This window comes from Oenanthe melanoleuca, chromosome 10 (genome assembly GCF_029582105.1).
Source record: "Oenanthe melanoleuca isolate GR-GAL-2019-014 chromosome 10, OMel1.0, whole genome shotgun sequence".
NCBI lineage: Eukaryota > Metazoa > Chordata > Aves > Passeriformes > Muscicapidae > Oenanthe > Oenanthe melanoleuca.
The window spans coordinates 17,691,716-17,710,028 of record NC_079344.1 but is presented as its reverse complement, the minus strand read 5'-3'; the positions used below and the strand labels follow the sequence as shown (position 1 = coordinate 17,710,028).

The following is an 18,313-nucleotide window of genomic DNA, read 5'->3' as shown; positions in this document are numbered from 1 at the left end:
GGGGCGTGGTCACGGTGGGGGCGTGGTCTGCGTTGATCGACGGTCTGGGGGCGTGGTCATAGTAGAGGGATGGCGCTGGGGGCGGGGCTTCATTCGCGGGTAAAAGAAGCGTGGGCGTGGTTACGTCATGGGGGTGTGTCCGGGGGGCGTGGCCTGAGCCGTGGCGCGCCGGGAAGGCGGAAGCGGCTCCCGGGCCCCGAGCGCCGGGGCCGGGGGTCCGGAGGGGCCATGGCCGGGCCCGGCTGGGCCCCGCCGCGCCTCGACGAGTTCATCCTCACCGAGCCCCTCGGCTCCGGCACCTACGCCACCGTCTACAAGGCCTACAGGAAGGTAGGGCCGAGCCCGCCGCGGGGGTCGCCTTTTTGCTCCCCAGTCTGCACCCCCCACTCCCGTGGGACCCCCTTTTGCGGCTCTTCACTTTGGGTGCCCGCCTGGCACCTGCCACCCCCTTGTAGGGATCCCTTCCCTTCCCTTCCCACCCGGCGGGCTCTCTGGGTGGGGGGCTCCAGCCTTGTCCCCCCTCCTCGGCAGAGGGACACGCGTGAGGTGGTGGCCATCAAATGTGTCAACAAGAGGAGCCTGAACCGAGCATCGGTGGAGAACCTGCTGACAGAGATCGAGATCCTCAAGACCATCCGCCATCCCAACATTGTGGAGCTCAAGGACTTCCAGGTGTGCTGGGGGCTTCTCGGGGAGCCAGAACGACTCAGGCTTGGATCCATCCCTGCTTCCCAAGGGTGTATCCGTGAGGCTTGGTGCCAGCGACTGGGCAAACTGGTCCAGGTGAAGCCGTGTGGGTGGGGCTGGCAGGGGTGGCACAGCAGGGTCTTGTTGGCTGGCAGTGGGACGGTGACCACATCTACCTGATCATGGAGTTCTGCGCCGGGGGGGACCTGTCCCGCTTCATCCGCACGCGCCGCATGCTCCCCGAGAAGGTGGCACGCGTCTTCCTGCAGCAGCTCGGTGAGGACACCCCGCCTGCCTTGCTGGGGTCCCTTCCCTGGGGTTTTGGGGTGCTATCACGTGCCCATCCACCCAGCCTGCGCCCTGAAGTTCCTCCACGACCGCAACATCTCCCACCTGGACCTGAAGCCGCAGAACATCCTCCTGAGCGCCCCGGAGAGCCCCCAGCTGAAGCTGGCAGGTCAGGCCAGCTCCCTGGGAACCTCTGGGAGGGGGCAGATCCCTTGTGGCCGTGGCCCCAGGAGCTGTGTGTGCTGCAGATTTCGGCTTTGCTCAGTACATGTCCCCGTGGGACGAGAAGCACGTGCTGCGTGGCTCCCCGCTCTACATGGCCCCCGAGATGGTGTGTCGGCAGCACTACGACGCCCGCGCCGACCTCTGGTCGGTGGGCGTCATCCTTTACGGTGGGCTTGGCTTTTATTGCCCCCGGGGGGGCTCTGCTCAGGGCTGGTTTCCCCTTCTCCATCTCCCCCACCACTCCTTTTCCCCTTGCAGAAGCACTTTTTGGGAAGCCGCCCTTCGCTTCCCGCTCCTTCGCCGAGCTGGAGGAGAAGATCCGCAGCGACCGGGCCGTGGAGGTAACGTGGGGCTGGCTGGAGGAGCTGGGGGGGTTCTCACAGCGCTCACTGGGCTCAGCCCCTTCCCTCCCCAGCTTCCCAGCCGGCCCCAGCTCTCTCTGGAATGCCGGGATCTCTTGGGACAGCTGCTGGAGAGGGACCCTCGGAAGCGCATCTCCTTCGAGAGCTTCTTCACCCACCCCTTTGTGGACATGGAGCACATCCCCGGCCCCGAGAGCCTGGGCAAGGCGGTGAGCAGCGGGGGCTGGGGGCTGCCCCCTGGGAACGGGGGGTTCCGAGCCCTGAGACCCCCCTTGTGTCCCCCAGACTGACCTGGTGGTGGAGGCGGTGAGGAAGGACCAGGAGGGAGACGCCAAAGCCGCCTTCTCCCTCTACCGCAAAGCCCTAGAGTATTTCGTGCCAGCACTGCACTGTGAGTTCCCTCTGGGTGTTATGTGAAGTCTGGGTGTATTTTCTGGGGGGCAGCACCCCAGGGCAGGACAGTTTTCAGCCCACCCAGCCCAGTGTTTGGTCGTTTTCCCCCTCAGATGAAAGTGACGCGCGGCGCAAAGAAGCCATCCGGGCCAAGGTGAGCCAAAACCCCCAAAATCCCCTCCTCTGCATCCCCTACTGGGGGTCTCCTCACCCCCAAAACCCCCTCCTCTGCACCCCCTACTGGGGGTCTCCTCACCCCCAAAATGTGCCCAGGTGAGGCAGTACATCTCCCGAGCAGAGGAGCTGAAGGTGCTGGTCACCTCCAGCAACAAGAACCTCCTGGAGAAAGGAAACCCAGCCAGAGAGCTCCTTAAAGGTAACGATTTTTTGGCATCCCTCGGTGTTGGAGCTGGTGGGGTTTTGGGCTGAGGGGTGAAGGTTGTGGCCAATCCCCATGGCCATGTCCCCTTGCAGAGATGGCCAAGGACAAGCCTCGGCTCTGCGCCGCGCTGGAAGTGGCTTCAGCTGCCATCGCCAAGGTGAGGGGTGGCCTTGGGGGTCCCTGGGGGGAAGGGGAAGCTGCAAACCTGCTGGGGAGGGGAGGGGGCTGCTGGATCCCCCCAGCCACAGCCACAGCCAGCCCCCAGCGCCTCTTGCAGGAGGAGGAAGGCAGGGATGACAGTGACGCCCTGGAGCTGTACCAGCAGAGCTTGGGGGAGCTGCTGCTGCTCCTGGCCGGTGAGTTGGGACTGTTGTAGGGGGTTTTAGGGCCAGCATGGCTCCTGCTCCCATCCCTCATCCCCTGGCACGTTCTCCCTGCAGCGGAGCCGGCGGGGCGGCGGCGGGAGCTGCTCCACGCCGAGGTGAGTGCCAGCCCTGGGACACCCGGCTGTGCCCCTGGCCTGGCTCCAGAGGGACTGTGTCCTCGCTCTCTCCCCACCAGATCCAGACCCTGATGGCCCGAGCCGAGTACCTGAAGGATCAGATCAAGGTATGGTGGCTGAGGGGGGCTCCGGAGCGTGCTGGGGAGGATGAAGGCTGGAAAAGCCTCCTCTCCCTGGCAGATGCGGGAGGCACAATCCATGGGCAAAGAGGCGCTGGCAGAGTCTGTCCGGAGCGGTGAGTCGCCCTTTCCCAGGGGGAATATTCCTGCAGCCCCACAGCCGTGGGGATTATCCCTTCCCAAGGGCTCCCCCAGCCCAGCAGGGGCTGGTCCCGGTGTGGGAGCCCTCAGGGAGGGGTGGCAGGGGCACGGGCAGCCGGTGAGAGCCGTGTGCCCGCACAGCCTGCACCCTGCAGTGACTGCCGGGAGCGCCCGCGGGACCCGCTCGCTGCCCTGCCTGGAGCCCCGGCGCTGGGACAGGCTGCTGTCCCCCTCAGGGTGACACCTGGGGGACACCCAGGGGCTCCCAGCCCCGGGGGCTCCGTGGGGCCATCTGCCCCTCTGGCAGGCGCTGGCTCGTTTCCCTGCCAGCCCTGCCTGGACCGTCTGCTGCTGCAGCCTCCCTGCCACAGCAGGCGGGTTATTCCACTCTAATTCCCTCCGCTGGCTGCCACGGGAAGGGTATTTTTATCCTGGTAGGACATCCCCCCCCTGCTTTTTCAGCTGGGTGGTTCTTCCACTCCCAAATTCTGGGGGAGCCCACCCAGCCCAGGTGCAGAAATCCGGCCAGGAGCTGAGGGTGGACAGGGATGCTCCGCTGTGCCTTCCTCGCCCAGCATCTACCTCTGCATCCAGCCTCCAGCACCCACTGCAGTGTCCCAGCCCAGCCATATCTCACTGCTGGAGTGCTGGGAATGAGGCTTTTCCTTCCTGAACCTGGAGCCTGGCAGGCACTGGCTGCATCATCAGTGTCATGACAGTGAGCAGTGCTCAGCAGGGACTGATGGAGTCAGGCACGAGCAGCAATCACTCACCTTCAGGGACACCCTCTCAGCATCCTGCCTGCCCTGCTCCACTCCTCAGGGCCTGACACCCCCAACATCCAAATCATGTTCCCAGGAGTCATTGGTATGGGGTGCTGAGGTTGTCCTGAAAAACAAGGTACTTGTCTCAAAATCTCAAGGGAATGTAATTTATTGTCTTTAATAAACTTTAATTTTGATTTCTCCACCTCCTCCGCACTCGGGTTTGTGATTTGAGCCTAAGAGGGGTCCTGAGGCAAGCAGGACCCAGAGCCAGCCTGGGGTCCTGGAGCCATCGAGGAGGGCTGGGATCCTCATCCCTGTTCCCCCAGGAGCAGTGTCTCCCTTCCTGTGCTCCCCGGGGACACGAGGCAGCCAGAGCAAGGTTTGACCTTGTTTTCACTTCCCATCTTTTTATTTTTTTGTGTGTGTGAAAAACACGGAGCAGAACAACACGAGCTGTTACGTAAAATCCTGTTTTCTCCAATAGATTTCTGTGGCGGGTGAGGAAGGGCCGGGCTGGGCCATGAGGGAGGGCAGAAGGGCTGAAGCAAACAAACCACAGGGAGCATTTTTGGGCTGTCCCACGGACATTCTGAGCCGTGACTCTTCCCAAGACAACCTCTGTGTGCCGGCTGCTCCGCGCTCAAACCGGCGCGGAGCTGCCCGGGCAGACGCAGTGAGCCACTTTCACATCTTTTTTTATTCTTCTTATCATTATTATTCAGAGCAGAGATTATATCCCGAGGGTTTAAAGTGCTTTCTGAGCCCCCATGTCCTCCCCAGGCCATGGTGAGCAGATAATCGCATCTTCCTTCACGCCCAGCCCCGGCCCCCGAGCAGCACCAGGCTCTGGGTGCTCCCCTGGGGGGACAGAGCCCGGGGTGTCCCCACTTCTGTGGCTCTGAGGGTCTCCTGCACCCCTGTTTTTGGTGGAAGGTGGCACCAAGCCAGCAGTGCCCAGCTGTCCTGGTTTGAGGGACAGGTGTCTGCCAATAAAGGCAGAAGCTTCTCTTTGAAGCTTCCCTTCCTCCAAATTATTATTATAATTTTGAAATTAAGGGGCTCTCAGGCAAAGATATGGGAATTAGGAATAACAGTTCTTTACTAGGAAAATTAAAATAGCAATGCAGTATTACACAGAACAATCCCAGCCCTGCCAGAGTCAGAATCCAAGCTGACACCCGTCAGTCAGTCAGGGTGTTGGCACAGTCCCATTCAATGGTGGCTGCATCCTCCTGCAGGGGCAGATGTGGTTCAGCTGGAGCAGTGCTCCTGGAGAAGGTGCAGTTTCCTCTGAAGCTCCAGAGATGATGTGGAAAGGTCTGGCTTTCCTCTGGAATCCAGTGCAAAGAAGGTTCCTTGGTGTCCCAAATCTCAGTTTTTCTCTGGGTAGGAAAGGCTTGGCTGCTGCCCTGGCTGGAGCATCTCCCAGTGGGATGATGGAATTTTATCAGTCACACAGTGGGACTGAATGGGCCAGCAGCAGATGAGATCTTCCTGGAGGGAGGATGGGCTGTGGGAAGATAAAGATGATTGCCCAGCTGGTTTAAAGATGGCCCATGAGCAGATAATGTGTGCCAGGAGATCAGGGTCACTGCCCCACCCATAGATTCTGTCCATAGGGACAGAATTCACATTTCTGGGCACACCCTTTACTGCAACCAGAGACATCAGCCCAGCAACATCCCATCCATGCCATCATCCAATCCTTCCTTCCCAAGGGCTCTTCCAACCCTCACTGGGTGGCTTTGGGGTCTTGGGGCCGGATTGTCACCCAGAGAGGGGCGGGAGGGGCAGCTGGGCTGGAGGAGAGTCCACAATGTGGGACGTGATTGGTGTTCACGGGTAAAAGCTGCGACCTGGGAATGGCTGGGATGGGGGAAATTGGGAATGGCTGGGATGGGGGAAATTTGGAATGGCTGGGATGAGGGAAATTGGGAATGGCTGGGATGTAGGAAATTTGGAATGGTTGGGATGTGGGAAATCAGGAATTGGGATGGAATGGGAAAAATCGGGAATGGTTGGCATGTGAGAGGGGTTTGGGATGGGGTTGGAAAACAGAATTGTGGTGGGAGGTGGAAAATCGGGAATAGGGGTGGGATGGGATGGGATGGGATGGGATGGGATGGGATGGGATGGGATGGGATGGGATGGGATGGGATGGGATGGGATGGGATGGGATGGGATGGGATGGGATGGGATGGGATGGGATGGGAAAAATTGGGAATGACTGGAATGTGGGAAATTTGGAATGGCTGCGAGTGGAAAAACTGGGAATAGTTGGGATACGGGAAATCAGGAATGGCTGGGATGTGAGAATTTGGGAATGGTTGGGATGGGGAAAAATTGGAATGGTTGGGATATAGGAAATTGGGAATGATTAAGATGGGGAAAATTGGAATGGTTGGCATGTGGGAGGGTTTGGGATGGGGTTGGAAAACTGGGAATTGTGATGGAAGATGGAAAATAGGGAATGGTTGGGATGAGGAAAATTTGGAATGGTTGGCATGTGGGAAATCAAGAATGGCTAGGATGTGGGAAATTTGGAATGGCTGGGATGAGGAAAATTTGGAATGGTTGGGATGAGGAAAATTTGGAATGGTTGGGATGTGGGAAGTCAGGAATGGGGATGGGAAAAATTGGGAATAGCTGGAATGTGGGAAATCAGGAATAGGTGGGATGGGGGAAAACTGGGAATGGTTGCGATGGGGAAAGTTGGGAATGGTTGGGATGTAGGAAATTGAGAATGGCTGGGATGTGGGAGGGTTTGGGATGAGGCTGGAAAATTGCTGCCAGCCCGTGGGTTGAGGTGAGGTCAGGCACGACGGGCTGGGAACGGAGCTGGGTCAGTGTGTGGAGCCAAGCCCGGGCTTTCCCAGGGCTCTTTAATCGGCTTTAATCCCGGCTGCTGGAGCGGCAGCGGGAGCAGGGACGGGCCATCCCTTCCCAGGGAGGTTTAATTGCCTGCAAAATGGGGAAGGGAGATTCCCCGGGCTGCCATGGCAGCTCATTTGTTTCAGCGCTTTCACAATTGCTCATTTAATGCTTTATCCATTGGGGAAAGCACTCGCTCATCCCACACTCACCATGGAACCTGGAGGATCCTGCAGCCAGCCTCTGCAGGAGTTTTGTCAATAAAATTTATGTTATTTGATCGATAAACTTTGTTTTATTTTATGGACAAAATTCCTTTTTGCCAGCATCTCCCAGTTTGCTTGGGCAAACCAATCCCAAGTACAGCCCCAGAGATGAGGAAATTATACAAGGTCTGTAAAAGAGAGGAAAAAACCCATTTTCTGCTTTAATCCACACTTATTCTTCACTCTCAGATTTCTAATCTGTGTGTTGATGCCTGGAGCAGTCGTATGGCGTGGAGGCTGCAGGGATGCTCAGGATATGGCAGCAGGAACTGCTGGAAGCTGGGATGCGTCCCTTGGTGGGCAGGGAAAAGGCAGGAAGGGGCTGTCTGCTCCTTCTGATCCCATCCCAGCCTCTCATTCCCCATCCCAGCCTCTCATCCTCCATCCCAGCCTCTCATTCCCCATCCCAGCCTCTCATCCCCATCCCAGCCTCTCCTCCTCCATCCCACCCTCATCTCTCCTTCCCATCCCACCCTCTCCCCCCTCCATCCCAGCCTCTCCCCCCCCAGCCTCTCATTCCCCATCCCAGCCTCTCCTCCTCCATCCCAGCCTCTCCTCCTCCATCCCACCCTCTCCTCCTCCATCCCACCCTCTCTCCCCTCCATCCCAGCCTCTCACCCCTCCATCCCAGCCTCTCTCCTCCTTCCCACCCTCTGTTCCCTCCATCCCAGCCTCTCCTCCTCCATCCCACCCTCTCCTCCTCCATCCCAGCCTCTATTCCCTCCATCCCACCCTCTGATTCCCCATCCCAGCCTCTCCTCCTCCATCCCAGCCTCTATTCCCTCCATCCCACCCTCTGTTCCCTCCATCCCAGCCTCTCCTCCTCCATCCCACCCTCTCTCCCCTCCATCCCACCCTCTCATTCCCCATCCCAGCCTCTCCTCCTCCATCCCACCCTCTCTCCCCTCCATCCCACCCTCTCTCCCCTCCATCCCACCCTCTCCCCTCCATCCCACCCTCTCCCCTCCATCCCAGCCTCTCCTCCCTCCATCCCACCCTCTCCCCTCCATCCCACCCTCTCTTCTCCTCCATCCCACCCTCATCCCTCCATCCCAGCCTCTCCTCCCTGCCAGCAGGATCGCAGCCTCGCTGGAGCATCCTCGCAGCCGCCGCTGCTTCTCTTTGCCGGGAACGCTTTGCTGAGGCTCAACACGTCTCGGGAGGCGGGCGGGGGCAGCGGGGGCTGCCTGCCTGCCTGGCTTTTCACATGCCTGGGGGTCATGGAGCCTCCTAAAATAACCCGCTGAGCTTCACGCGGCCCCGGCGTGGCGGCACGTGGGCCGGGAGCGCAGGGCCGGGTCGGGCAGGGGGGCAGGGAGCGGATCCCGGCGGCTTTCGGGGCTGCACCCCGAGCCGGGACCGCGCCTCGCCGCGGGGTTTAAGCGCTGCCTGCTATCCCTTTCCTGCTGCGGGATTAGATCAGCTCGGGCTGATCCTCATCAGGTATGATCTCCTTCCAGAGCTAAAGCCGCTCCTGCCAATCTCCCCGCTCGTTTTTCCCCCCCGCTTCCCAGCGCTGTGTGGGGCTGGATTTGGGATCTGATATCACTGCAGCTGCTGGAGTCTCCAGGGGCTGGAGGGCGGTGAGGGTGTGTGTCCACACCTGAGCTGCCTCTGTCTGTCTGTCTGTCTGTCTGTCCTCTCAGGAGTTTCCCAGAACTCCTGGCCACAGAGATTTCGGAGGGCTGGGGGCAGAATGGAATCTCTTAGCCCAGCAGCTCCACCACCAATAATAATAATAACAATAATAATAATAACAAGATAATTTCCCAGCACCCTCTCCTGTGTTTTCCCGGATGACCCATCCTCCCCTGCAAAACCAAACTGCAGCTAACCAGCTCCCACGGGATTTGGAGCGAGAAATTCCCAGCCCACGCCAGGTTTCTCCAGGAAGCCTCACGGCAGGATTCCCCCTCCTGCAGGGAGCGTCCTTGCCCGGAGCGGTGCCAGTGCCCGTGAGACCGAGCCTTCTGAAGGTTCTGTATTCAAACAGCCAAAAAATCTGCGGGAAAACGGGAATTTTGTTTCGTAGCTTCCCTTTGGTCCCAAACGTGAGCACAACCAGGAGAGATTTCTTCGGGATTCTGCTGCCAGGGAGTTCTCCTGCCTCGGGAAAGGGCACCCCAAAACCAGGAAAACAAGAAAATTCGGCCAGGAAAACAGAGCTCGGGGAGAAAAATAAATGCATAGACATCTCCTGGTATTTATTCCACCGGTTATAACAGTACCATGGCACGGGGACAGCACAGGAGGTGAGGGACACTCAACCGAGCACAGCACGACCACAGCACGACGAGCGGGAGCACGGGGAGAAATTCCCTCATGGCTTTGCTCTGCTCCTGGAAGGAACGAGGACGGGATCCCATCCCGGGAGAGGGACACCACTGCTCCGGGGAAGGGCTGCTGCGGGCTCAGCGCAGCACCAGGAGGGCTTTGGTTCCTCTCTGGCGTCAATTGAGGCTTCAGCACCCCCCTTCCCGCAGCTTGAGCGGGATCGTGTGGCACATCCTTGCCGGCTGGCTCCTCCGGAGGGGCCTCAAGGGCGCGGGGCTGGTGTTCCCTGCAGGGATGGGATGTCCTTTCTCGGGTGATGGCTACGGGACGCGGGGAGGGGGGCGTTCCACACCCTGCCTCGTCCTTGCCGGGCAAATCGGAGCCTCCCGGGCGGTTCTGGGAGGCAGAGCCTGACCTCTCCAAGGTCAATGACACTCCAAGGTCGCTCTCCTTCCCTGCGACCCGCGGGGCTCTGGCTGCGGACAGCCCCTGCCCGGGCACGGGCACGGCAGGGGTGACATGGGGTACGGGGGGGACATGCTGGCTCTTGGCTCTAAACCTCAGCCCGGAGGACGGAACGAAAGCCACACATCAGGGACACCTGGGGCAGGGACTCGAGAGGGGTCACACGGCTCAGGAGGACCCGAGTGGCACACGGCAGGGGTGACAGCGTGGCTGGGTCCCCGCCCGACCCTGCGCCGCGTCCCCTCCCTGCTCAGCCCCCATCACATCACGGAGCATTTCTCCGCCGATTGCTTCAGGTCCTCTAGCGTGGCCGAAGCTTTGTCCTTCAAGGAATCAAGGTCCAGGTTCTGGATGTTGCTGAGCTGGCCGATAACCGAGTTCTTCTCCTCCTCCTCCTCGTTGTCCTGCTCGATCATCTTGGCCAGCTCCTTGGGCAGCTCCACGTCACCTCCCACCAGCTGGATCTGGTTGTCATCGGTTTCGTTCTGGAACGGGCCGGGAGAGAGTCAGGAGGGGGTGGCACAGCGGGAACGGGGCTGCTGGAAGCGCCGCAGGAGGGATTTTGGGCTGCGTTCCCACCTGGAGGAGCGTGCGGGAAGGTCCCCGGGGCTGAGGGTGGGATGTGGAGCCCGCCTGCCGAGGGCACCCACAGCGAGAGCCGGGATGGAAACCCAGCACAAACTGGTGCCCAGCTGGCGCTGCGGGGGGTTAGGCACCTAATTAAGCTCCGCTTATGCTCAACGACTGCTCCCACCGGCGGAGCCACGGGGAGACTCGGGATGAGGCAGCCCGGCTGCCAAGTGGGATCAGCAATGAGCAGAAGAAACTTGTCACAAGATGAGAAGGGACGTCTCAAGCGCAAGAAGGCAGTGAAAGGATGGTGGGGCCGGATCCAAACAAATCCCAGTTTCCCCCGGAGAATAAAAAAATCTCCATCTCTTCTTTCTCTGCCTTTTCTGGCTTTTGGCAGGGGGTAAAAGAAATTCTCCAGCTGTTTATTTCCTGGATATAAAAGGAGGGGTGGGAAGCAAGGGGGGTGAATCCAGGCTGGCTGAACAACGCCAAACAGTCGGAGCAATCTCACTTGGCTTAGCTGACCCTTTGGAACTAATATTAGCCCGGCTCCAATTTGGAGTATTCACCACCGAGCGACTCTTCCTGAATAAAGGGTGGGTTTGGAGGGAGAGGAGCTTGCGACAATTCCAAGAAAAGCTGAATTATCCCTTGATTAAATTGTTTTCAGTGAATCGTTCATTGCTCGGAAATTCCAAAATTGGGGTTTAGGCGGGAGACGCTCGCCAAATAATCCGGGGAGAGGAGCTGGCTAATCCAGGCGGGAAGGGTAACCTGGCTCCACTCCCGGCTCCGGGGAGTCTGGGGTGAAGGTGCTTTTCCCGCACCCGGCTGGATTTAGGGGGCAAAAGCGAGGAAAAGGGGGATCAGGAGAGGCTGGGAGTCCCCCTGTCTCGGGCTGATGGTCTGTGGTGCTCAGGGGGAACGAAAGGGGCCAAAGTTTGGGGACAAGGATGGTTTTAACGGGAAATGTATTTGCGTTTGGGCTCTGAGGCTCAAACCCCAGCCAGCCAAGGGGGTCCTTGTCCCTTCCCCTCACTCCGGAGCTCCATCCGGGCCTTGGCCCCCTTGTGCCCCCCGTTCCCAGCGCAGCCGTACCTTGGGCAGCCTGTACTTGTCTCGGAAGTGCGACCTGACCGTGGCTCTCTCCGCCTTGCGCTGGGCAAACTGGGCATCTCTTTCCATCCTGCCAAGCACACGGGGCACTTACCAACAGCCCGTGCCCCCCATCCCCGGCTTTGCTCTTCCCCCCGACCTCAGCACCCCCCATTTTCTCTGAAAAAAACCCGTTTTCCCACAATTTCCTCCCTCCAGCGCAGCCCGGGAGGAGAAAGCAATCCCATCTCCCGGGCGAGGAAGCGGATTAAGGGATTAGGGGGCTCATTAAACCCCCTCACGGTCTTGCTGTCCCCAGCGCCGGCTCCCCCCATCTCCAATGCAGGATGCAGCGGGATCACCCCAACAATTCCCGCAGGGACCCCGGGGCTCACTCACTTCTCCTCCACCAGCTGCCGCTGGTACTCCTCATACTCCTCTCGGGTCATGCCCTGAGCCTCGGCCGGCGACTTCTCGCTCTCGCTCTTCTCCTCGCCGCCCAGGCCGCCCGTGAGGTTCTTCAGCTGCCCGCCCACCATGCTCTTCACCATGAACGCCATGGCCGCGCCGTCGGGGGGCCGGGGGGCCGGGGGGCAGCGCGGCTCTGCAGCTGGACAGCCGCGGGGTCACCGCGGGGTGGGCAGTGAGGAGCCCCCGGGAGCGGCGCCGAGGGTGAGCTGAGAAATGGGCAGCGCTGGGATGGGATGGGAATCACCGGGATGGTGGTTATGGGGCGGCTGGGGTCAGAGGAGAGATCCTGGGCAGCGGGGACATGGGGCGGAGGAACAGCGGGAGGAGCGGAGCTGGGGCACCGGGACGAGCGGGGTCAGGAGGAGGTGGGAACAGGGAGAAGTCGCGATCAACGGAGACGAGTTCGCGGGGAGCTGGGATACGGGGTTATGGAGGATGCGGGATCAGCGGAGCCGAGCTGACACGGCACCGAATTCCTGAGGAATTCAGCAGAGCTGAACTTCCCGGAGGCGGAATTCCGAGTGACGAGAAGCCGGGGGCAGCAGGGCCGAGTGCCGGGGGAGCTGCGGCGCGGGGTTACAGAGCAGAGGGGCTCAGAGGGATGAATTCCCGGGATCACGGAGAGTTGAGCTCCCGGGCTGCCAGAGCACCGGGCGGCGGAGGAGCCGGGGACGGGGGAGATGGGTTCCCGTGGGGCTGGGACACGGGGTTCTGGAGGAGATGGGGTCAGCGGAGGTGAATTCCCGGGATGACAGAGTACCGGATTCCCGAGGAGCCGGGAGCAGCGGTCAGCGCAGCGGAGTTCCCGTGCGGGCGGAGTACGGAGTTCCCGGGATTCCGGAGCGCTGAGAGATGGAGGAGCCCGGCTCAGCGGAGCGGGACGCTGTGCAGGTGATCTCCCGGGACAGCAGCGTCCGGAGCTCCAGGGAGCGGAGCTGCCGGACTAAGGAGCAGCCGGGGATGCCGGGCTGTGCGGGGTCAGCGGGGCCGCGCTGCCCGGCCGCCCATGGCCGAGCGGTCCCGGCCGGGAGCGGAGCGGGGCTGCAGCACCGGGGCTCGCACAGCTCCGGTGTGTGTGTCCCCGCACGGCGGCGGCAGCACCGCCTCCCGCCCGGCCCCGCCGCCCTCCGCCGGGCGGAGCCGCCGCCGTCCCGACCCGCCCCGGGCCACCGCGAGGAGAAGAAGGAGCCCCAGAGTCCCCCGGGGACACCGGCGTGGATGGAGCCACGGTGACCCCCGGACACGCTTCCCTCCGTGATTCCCGGCTGCTTCACCCCACCGAGGAGCCAACCCTTGCTCCCACTCTGTTCCCCATCCCTCGGGTCTGGCAGGAGGAAAAGCCGGGCTCGACACTCGGAACAAGCCATATGCACCAGCACCGGTCACAACAATCCACCCAAGGGCTGGTGCCCAAAAGTTCCCTCCCCTTTATCCTATTAATGATATCCCTGGAAGTATTCCCATCTCTGGAAGTGTCCAAGGCCAGGCTGGACAGGGCTTGGAGCAGCCTGGGGTAGTGGAAGGTGTCCCTGCCCGTGGCAGGGGGTTGGAGCTTGGAAGAGCTTTAAAGTCCCTTCTGACTCCAGCCGTCCTGGAATTCTGTGATTCCATGATGTTCTCGATGTTAATTAATACCAAAGCGGCTCTCAGCCCCCAGAACACAGGCACGCAAGCGTTCATTGATCACCTAAATCAGGAGGATGGAGCAGGCATTGATTTTTTTGTTGCATCACTCCCTCGCTCTCTCCAGCCCCTCTCCCACTCCTGCTCTTCCCTTTGACTGCAGCCGCATTCCAGGCCTTGGGGAGTGAGCAATTAATGGCATCAGCAGCGCACCTCCCTTCCAGATGGCCAGCCTGGCTTTAACAGACATTCCTCCCTCTTTTCTTCTCTGCTCATGAAAAACCAGCGCGGATCCAAACCCCAATCCCGGCTTGCGGGAAATCATTTCATTTCCGAAATACAAAGACAATCTCTGCAGATTAAAATGATGGAACAGCTGTGAAGGGACAGGACAAAGTGACAGAGGGAGGGGGAATGGGCCCATCTCCTCCCATCCCCCCCCAGTCCAAGGTAAAATTATGTCTTAAGAGGAAAAGAGATTAAAAAATAATGCGTTTTCCTAGGATAATAATCTGGTCAGCCGCTCGGCAGTGAGTGCTGCTCTTAGGGATTGGAACGCACGCTTGGAGGTGACAATGGGGGATTCATGAACGCTCTCCTGGCAGAGCAGAGCCCCCCAGCTGATGCCAGCAGTCCCCTTGAGTCCATCCAAATGTGAAAATTGTCGCTGGGACGAGGGGGATCCCCCCGAGGCGCCTCCGTTTGGCACAACTCCAGCGTCACCCCAGCGTCCCCCACCTCGCAGGTGCCCCTGTGCCTGCTGCTCGCCCCGAGCTGGCAGCTCAGGAGCCTCAACAGCTTTTGGGAGTGATGATTTTTGCTTTTCACACCCATCTGCAGGCCCCCCTCAGCGCTTTCCCATGGCAAACCCATGGAAAATTCATTTTAAACCACAATGAGCTGCCCACGGCCTGCTGAGAAATGGGCTGGGCGCTCCGCAGATGTCCCATTGCCAACAGCACGGTCGCGTTCTGGCTGTCAGTCTGTCTGCAAAGAGGAGCAGGGAGAAGGAGCAGCACCCCAGGTTGTGTCCTTGGGTGCTGGCCAGAGCCTCGTGTGGGCTCAGAGCAGATTTCGGCTGGTCCTGGGAGCTCCGCTCACTCCCGATTTCGCTGCGAGCATCCATTAACGATAAGAGACTGGAAGTCAGGACCGATTTTTTCCAGCTGGGTTAGATGGGTCAGCTCCCACGGAGCCTCCCTGTCTGAGGAACTAAGAGCAAACAGCTCCTGACGAGCAGAACTGCTCGGCCAAGGCAGCTAGGTGAAAACAAGCCCGGCGTTCCGGGCAGCTCGTGGCAGGGATGCTCGCTCACCCGCTCGGGCTCTGCAGCCTCTTGCAGCCAGGTTTTACAGGGATGGAGCAAAAGGCAAAACCAGAGAGGCCTTGCAGCTCTCCCATCGCCTCGGCTTCTCCCGGAGAGGCCGGTGTCCCACCTGGAGGCAGAGCTGGGGGACGATCAGAGGGCGCAGCGAGCTGCGAAATGAGGCTTCGAGGTGGCTGATTTCCCCATTTGCTTTTCCTTGGGCAGCAGCTCCTCATCCCTGAAATATATTCAAGTGAGGATGAGTCATCCTTCCTGCCAGGACTCTAACCTGCCGTAATGAGATGTAAATCCTTGCATGACCTATTATATTAGCTTATGCTATATCACACATCTCCGCGGATTAGACGCCAGCGAGATGAGACGTCCCCCCGCAGCCGCAGCCGCAGACAAGACGGTGGAAGTTAAGAGGATCCTCTCTCAGCGCTGACACCTGATTGAAATTGGAGGCAAGCAGCTCCCTCTGCCATGCTGGGAGGGATCGCTCCAGCTCCTCTTTCCAGGTAACTGCCTCCGAAGGCACAGTTACCACAAGCCGGGTTCAGAGGATGCTCCAGAGATCCCTGAATGGCCCGGGAGTGATGCCGTGGATTGCAGAGGGGAGGGGAAAGCTCGGTGACCTCGAGCTGCAGTAAGGCCATCAGAAGGCTTGAAAATCCAGGAAAAATGAGCATCGTGGAGCACTGGCTGCCAGGGGGTTGAGGGGAAATGTCCCAAAGGTCTTGGGAGAAACATCCCTTCAGTGGGGGATCCTTTACAGGGATCAAAGCACCACCGTGTCACCAACAGAGGGAATAAAGAAACTTTGGGATAAGGTTGTGGTAAATTACCAAATGAAATGATTTCTGGCATTTACTCGAACAGAGCTCCATAAAGCTGGAATTTGCCTTTCCCTGACCTAGGGAGGCATTCCCATGCAAAGCCTCCCCACCCCTATGGAACCAAACCTTTGAGTTCCCAAAGTCTGACGTAATCTCCACAGGATGGAAAAATCCCAGTGCTGCTCTTCTCACCTTAAACTGTCCTGGCAGAGCTCCTGAGTGGTCCTGGGAAGAGAAGCCAGGAGTGGGGATGCTGCTGGGGTGTCCCCACAATTCCCTCGGAATTCCCTGCTCTCATCCTCCTGTCAATGAGCACGGGGCTGCCCAGACTCACCATTGCTGGGTCTGGGAGGTTTGGGGTGGGAATGGTCCTGCCCTCTAGAACTTCCATCCCGAGGGATTTGGGAATTTGGGGTGGGAATGGTCACACAAAACACGGAGTCCCTATTCCAAGGAATGGGGATTTGGGGTGGAAACTGTCCTGTCATCCAGAGTATCCATTTCAAGGGATTTGGGGTTTGGGATGGGAATGGTCACACAGGACAGAGAGCCCCCATCCCAAGAGATGGGGATTTGGGGTGGGAATGGTCCTGTGATCCAGAGCACTCATCCCTCGGGATTTGGGATTTGGGGTGGGAATGGTCCTGTGATCCACAGTATCCATCCCAAGGGATGGGGGATTTGGGAGGTTTTGGGATGGGAATGGTCACACAGGACGGAGACCTCCTGTCCCAAGTGATAGGGATTTGGGGTGGGAATGGTCCTGTCATCCAGAACATCCGTCTCTCAGGATTTGGGATTTAGGGTGGGAATAGTCCTGTCATCCAGAGCTCCCATTCCAAAGGATGGGAGATTTGGGGTGGGAATGGTCCTGTCATGCAGAACATCCATCCCTCGGGATGGGGGTTTTTGGGGTGGGAATGGCCCTGTCACACGGGACACAGAGCCCCTGTCCCAGGGCCCAGAGAGGTTTTGGGGTGCCGTGAGTGCTTTGGCAGAAGAGCAGGGGAAGCCGCTGCCAGCACTGCAATTCCCGCCGGGAGCAGGGATGCTGGGCGAGGTGAGGAAGAGGAGGGCGGTGCTGGGGGCGGCGGGGGGGCTCCCAGGGCGGTGTCTGCACCCGAGCCGTGACACAAATGCGGCCGGACAGACATACAGAGCACGTAAACAGGCACATGGGGAGAGCATGTGCCGCTGGTGCAGAGCGAGCCCCGAGCAAAGGCACACGCACACACGGCCGCGCACACGCAGCATTCCCACGGGGGATCTTCCCTGCCTTGCCCGCATTTCCTGGAGTGCTCAGGAGGAAAAAAAACAAAACAAAACAAAAAAAAACCACAAAAGAGAGAGAGAGAGAGGAGCTGGAGAGGTGAACGCCACGGAACGGTGATGGGAATGGCTTTGTACACGGCGCTAAAAATAGTCCTTGTGATAAAGTCGATGGAGCGGGGGAGGAGGAGGTGCCGGCAGCGCACAGATGCCGGCGAGGGAAGCCAGGGGTTGGGAAGCCCTGGATGGAGCAGAAGTGCCATAATTAGAGCTGGTAATTAGCCCCAAGCAGCACTGAGAGAAGCGAGGGGCTCGTTGCGCCCTCTCCTCTGGGGATGGAGGCGTTGCCAGCCGGGGAAATGAGAAATGAGCAGCTGGAATCGGGGTCCTTTGAAAGGAGACGGGGATTTTGGGGTGTTTAGGGCGAGGAAGGCTCTCTGCAGCTCTGAGGGACACGAGGAAGAGCCAAAGCTTGTGGAAGGAGCCCTAATGGGGAAGAGAGAGGATCTGTGGGGAGCCAGGTGGGCTCAGGAGTCGGTGTGGGGTGCAGGGATGGGTCGGGATGGAAAAGCAAAGGATGTGTGACTTTGGAGATGGTCCTTCCACCCCCGGCAGGTCCCACACAGCAAACCTCAGCTGTGCCAGCCCTGTCCTGATCCAGCTGGGATCCCCAGCCCCAGCCCGAGCTGGTGTGGAGAGGAGAAAAACTGCATTTTCCGGAGGTGTTTTTTAAACCCCGTGTCCCTGTTCCCGCCTGGCACAGCGAGGAAAGGTCCCTGCGTGCCGTGGGAACAACATCCTGCCCTGCTCGATGCTGCTGCTGCTGATCCACACCGGGAATTTGAGGCAGGATGGAGCTGACACAGCCGGGCTCAGTGCCCGTCTCATTGCCCAAGGGAGGAGGAGGAGGAGGAGGAAGAGGAAGAGGACACGATGCGAGCCAGCACATGGGTGTCACTCAGCCTGTCCCCTCTGCCCACGCTGCTGCTGATGGACACAGCCCCAAAATCTCACTTCCAGGGATCCATGAGCAGCTCCAGAGGCAGCAGCAACCCCGTCTGTGTGTGGAAACTGAGGCACAGTGGCAGCAGGAGGGGTTGGGAGGGTTAAATTCCCTGCTTTGTAGTGATGATTTGCAGTGATTTCTTCCAGCAGTTCTCTCAGCATCCTTCACCTACATCCCGCAGGATGCTGAGGCACCAAACACCACCCCTGAGACCAGGGACAGTCTCAAAAATGAGAAGTGTGGTGCCATTGGGAGGAAAATCAAAAATCTAAATAACTTAAGTAACTTTTGGGTGAGTTTTCTCCCCTTTTTTGGCCGCTGGCAGGGGACAGGAGGGGACACGGTGGGGGACAGGAGCAGACCCCTCCCTGCTCTCTCCCATCACGTGA

General features: G+C 59.5%; 2 protein-coding genes across 5 annotated transcripts; one reads left to right on the top strand and one right to left on the bottom strand.

The window, feature by feature from the left end:
• The first annotated feature begins 148 nt into the window (after positions 1 to 148).
• Positions 149 to 4,068, top strand: ULK3 (unc-51 like kinase 3). Its single transcript, XM_056499497.1, has 16 exons — positions 149 to 330; positions 532 to 672; positions 843 to 963; positions 1,040 to 1,144; positions 1,224 to 1,367; positions 1,459 to 1,541; positions 1,616 to 1,771; positions 1,848 to 1,953; positions 2,069 to 2,109; positions 2,229 to 2,331; positions 2,430 to 2,494; positions 2,615 to 2,693; positions 2,778 to 2,818; positions 2,899 to 2,946; positions 3,020 to 3,074; positions 3,241 to 4,068. The coding sequence occupies exons 1-16, from the start codon at positions 229 to 231 to the stop codon at positions 3,255 to 3,257; spliced, it is 1,407 nt and encodes a 468-aa protein (XP_056355472.1). The 5' UTR covers positions 149 to 228; the 3' UTR covers positions 3,258 to 4,068.
• Positions 4,069 to 9,194: 5,126 nt separating this feature from the next.
• CPLX3 (complexin 3) lies at positions 9,195 to 13,000 on the bottom strand. Of its 4 annotated transcripts, none has more exons than XM_056499756.1 (4): positions 12,642 to 13,000; positions 11,810 to 12,020; positions 11,414 to 11,501; positions 9,195 to 10,227 (listed from the first exon to the last, which is right to left on the bottom strand). In XM_056499756.1, the coding sequence occupies exons 2-4, from the start codon at positions 11,968 to 11,970 to the stop codon at positions 10,003 to 10,005; spliced, it is 474 nt and encodes a 157-aa protein (XP_056355731.1). In that variant the 5' UTR covers positions 11,971 to 12,020; positions 12,642 to 13,000; the 3' UTR covers positions 9,195 to 10,002. The 4 variants fall into 4 exon arrangements, with proteins under 4 accessions (XP_056355731.1, XP_056355730.1, XP_056355729.1 ...); XM_056499755.1 differs by having other exon boundaries at positions 11,810 to 12,087; positions 12,642 to 12,998; XM_056499754.1 differs by having other exon boundaries at positions 11,810 to 12,104; positions 12,642 to 12,990.
• Positions 13,001 to 18,313: the final 5,313 nt, after the last annotated feature.